General features: G+C 41.9%; 2 protein-coding genes across 3 annotated transcripts in view; one reads left to right on the forward strand and one right to left on the reverse strand.

Annotated features, from left to right (window-relative positions):
• LOC109539500 overlaps positions 1–320 on the forward strand; it is a 5,260-nt gene extending 4,940 nt beyond the window's left edge. The window contains exon 8 of the mRNA XM_048668935.1: positions 68–320. Within this exon, the coding sequence (XP_048524892.1) occupies positions 68–282 (215 nt within the window). The 3' untranslated portion in view covers positions 283–320. The remainder of the gene's footprint in view (positions 1–67) is intronic.
• Positions 321–1,803: 1,483 nt separating this feature from the next.
• Positions 1,804–3,596, reverse strand: part of LOC109539499 — an 8,636-nt gene continuing 6,843 nt past the window's right edge. For both annotated transcript variants that reach the window (XM_048668936.1, XM_048668937.1), the window contains one exon: positions 1,804–3,198. In XM_048668936.1, the coding sequence (XP_048524893.1) occupies positions 2,404–3,198 (795 nt within the window). In that variant the 3' untranslated portion in view covers positions 1,804–2,403. The remainder of the gene's footprint in view (positions 3,199–3,596) is intronic.

Consider the following 3,596-nt stretch of genomic DNA (forward strand, 5'->3'; position numbering starts at 1 on the left):
TAAAGCTGGATCCGCCCCTGTTTGGAGGGCAAAATGCGATCAAAGTGGCAGGGTTTTGTCCTTGCAGATCACACGCCGCCCCGCTCTTTCAATACGGTGCCGCCGCCTCCTAGCGCCTACCGGCAGGAGCCTAAAACCGCCAAAATTGGGCGGCAGGGCGGCCAAAGGAGCCCCCCATTGAACGTGGCGCCGCCCTTTATTCCAGACCCTGACTACTCGCCGCCAGGCTCCCCCAAAGTCAGGGGCGTACTTCGACCGAAGAGCAATTACGAGATGTATTAATGTTTAGTTTATTTTTATTATATTTAGTTGATACTTTCCTGGAGACTTCTTTTTTTGGGATTTTAAAAAACATGTTTTGGTTATTTCTATTATTATACGTTTTTCTATACATGATAACGAGATTCCAGATTCGGAAAAGTGGTCTATCTAGCAAAGTGCCTATTTTGTTCAGCTGTTCTTTTCGCCCACCTTAAAGAGCTTTTTACGCACAAAAATCACTAATAATTCATAAAAAAATTAATTCAGAAAATATATGTAGCTTATAAGCGAATAAACAAACTCATCATTCAAATGTCGCTCCAAATGTAAAAATCACAGTGAATTTTCCATCGCATTTCCAGTTAGCCGGCGTAGCAAATAAAAAAATGTAGTTCCAGCTTGCAAACTCCAAACAGTCTGAAATTTTCAGAGCCTCTTTATAAGACTCCAGCCTTCGATTGGGCTTAATTTGATTAAAGAAAATTAAAAGAATTAAAGAAAGTATGCAAATCAGCAACTTATAATAAGTGCCGCTAATTAAAACAATCGTACTTCTGGTTTGAAAGGCCGAAACAAACAGAAACTTTCTGATCCTGTATATAATGAACAAATCTACAACTGTCTGTGTTGGATTTTATCAAGATGCACAAAAGTTCTGATTTTTCAGAAACTGATGAACTGAAAGTATGCAAAACAGCAGTTTCTAACAAACGCGGGTACATAAAAAGTTTCTAATTCGGGTTTGAAAACTCTTAAAGATCCGAAATTTTAACAGCGTAAAAATAACCACCGAATCTACAACTGCGCTTAATATCATTGAATTTGAGAAAAGTTATGAATTTTGGGAAATTCATAAACCTAAAAAAGGCAAAACAGAAATTTTCATTTTACTTTCATTCACAGAAAAATTCATAATTCGGGTTTCAAAATTCCGCAGGATCTGAAATTTTCACAGCAACAAAATAAGAAACAAATATACAGCTGCGCCGAATTTCACTGAAATTAACCAATTTTCAGATTTTTGGGAAATTCATGAACTTAAAGAACGCAAAACAGAAATTTCTGTCAAGCGGGGCTACTGAAAAAAAATCATAATTCGAGTCTAAAAACTCCGAAGGATCTGAAATTTTCACAGCATGAAAATAAGAAACAAATATACAACTGCTGAGAATTTCACTGAAATAAACAAAAGTTAAGATTTTTGGGAAATACATGAACCTAAAGAAGGCATAACAAAAATTTCTGTCAAGCGCGGATACTGAAAAAAAATTCATAATTCGAGTCTAAAAACTCCGAAGAATGTGAAATTTTCACAGCATGAAAATAATAAAATAACATAAAAATGCACATAATTTCACTAAAATAAAGGAAAAGTTTTGATTGTATGCCCCGAAAATACCGTAAATTTGTAAAATGCCATGATTGGGCAGCTTTAAGGTCGATAGGAGCTAAAAAATGTTAATTTTTACTTTTTCCCCTCACATTTGTCCATATGACTTAACTGAAATTGAGGACAAACACCCATAAAATGAGGCACAGTTAAACAATGTAACAAAATTTTATTAAACATTCTATAACTAAGCACAAGCACATGTTTTTTCATCAATCGTTGCCTTTGAAGTTGGTAAATTTGCCGATAAGTAAGTACAGTAAACGTGGAAACATGTTTAGGTTACTACTGTTAACAAAAACCGGTTTTCTCACGCACGTTAAACAATTGTCTTCCTAATGCTAAAATTTGTTGTGCTGATATTTACCAATAAAATGACTAGAATAATGTGTGTTTTAGCCATTGAGGGCCAGATTTCAGGGAAAAAATGCCAAAAATCTCACAAAAAACGCCGCAAAACTGGCTAAATAAGATTTTGGCTCTTTGTAGGTTTCGTTGTTTGAGCTACGTGGACTTTCGACTCAGGGCGATTCAAGAATTGACGCCATTTCCCGAATATCTCTAGATATTGTTTTTTCACAACTTTCGGTGGCCTCCCTGTATACCAACAAACAAGCCCTCTAGGCTCTACACTAATGACAGCAACTTTGAGTCCCCCTGCATAAAATGTTACTAATTGTGGCACCCTGTATATTGAGTGGGGTAAGAATTGTCCAATCCAGCGGCAGCATTCGAGGAAACCCACTGCATCCTCATAGTCGGGTGGCTTCAGAACTGGTGGTAACCGGGGGTTTTCCACTTGGAGGCTCCGTTCTGGAGGCGCGCCTGCTGGCGCTGTAGTACCCCAAGTTTGGATCAGTCGGACTCAGAAGTCTCGGGCGGGAGCTCGGGCAGAACCTGGAGTCGCCAGCAGGCTCAGAAGGAGGCAGGCCCGGATCCAAGCATTCGCAACTCAAGCTGGGCTCGGTCAGCCTCTCGCTTGGGTACTTCGTGGCTGAGAGCAGACTCTCAGTGGACTTGGTCGGATGGAAGTAGCGCCTCTGAGTGTGCGGCGTGTAGAGCGGCGCGCTTTTGTCCACCCGCACATACTGCATGGCGCTGGAGGGCTTCTTTGGGTGGTTCTTCTGGCTGCACCTGCTTCCCGATGTGTCCAGACATCCATACCCGAAGCCGTAGCCGCCGAAGGCCTTTGTGGTCAAGTTGTCCCAGGACTTGGGCTTCACCTGGTTGTACTGGACGTACTGCGCCTGTTGCGACTGTCTCTCCCCTTTGCTCTTTTGGCTCAGCTGACGCGAGGCGTTCTCAGTGGAACCTTCCCAGTAAAGAGTGTCGGTGCTCAGCGACGTGGTGTAGCTGTTGGCGCTGCTTTCCCCTACAGTGGTAGGCACCGCGTTGCTGATCTCACTGGAGGTGCACGAGTGGAGGCTGCACTGGCTCACCAGCCCGGCTCCGATATGGAAATATCGCCTGGGGACCGAACTGTAGCCTTGCGACGTCACCACTGGGCTGTTCTGAGTCGCTTGGGAGTGCGGGCGGGACCTGGGAATCTGAGAAGGCTCGGCTTTAACTTTCCTGATCAAGCATTGCTGGTAGGTGTTGGTGAAATAAAGGGGACACCCTCTTAATGTATTATAAAGAACAACACAGTACAAAAGTAGATTTCCGAACAGGAAAACGCCTTTGTATCAGCAGCGATTAGACGACGACTTACTAAAAATAATGCTGCCTAAGCGATATGGCTTTGTGGTACAGTGTGGTCCATAATATACAGGGTTCTTCACGTTCTGCGGCTAAACCGTTTGATTTTTAAAAAGTATTATTTGATGAATCCACAGACGCCTGTCGGGTGCACATTTTAAAAATATTTTTGCCATGTACAGAGTGTCCCAAAAGCCCTAAAAGTATCAAAGTTGTGTTTTTCTAAATGAAATACCCTATATATTAT

This window comes from Dendroctonus ponderosae, unplaced genomic scaffold (assembly GCF_020466585.1).
Source record: "Dendroctonus ponderosae isolate FM_Combo_2020 unplaced genomic scaffold, Dpon_F_20191213v2 Dpon_F_20191213_8, whole genome shotgun sequence".
NCBI classification, from domain to species: domain Eukaryota; kingdom Metazoa; phylum Arthropoda; class Insecta; order Coleoptera; family Curculionidae; genus Dendroctonus; species Dendroctonus ponderosae.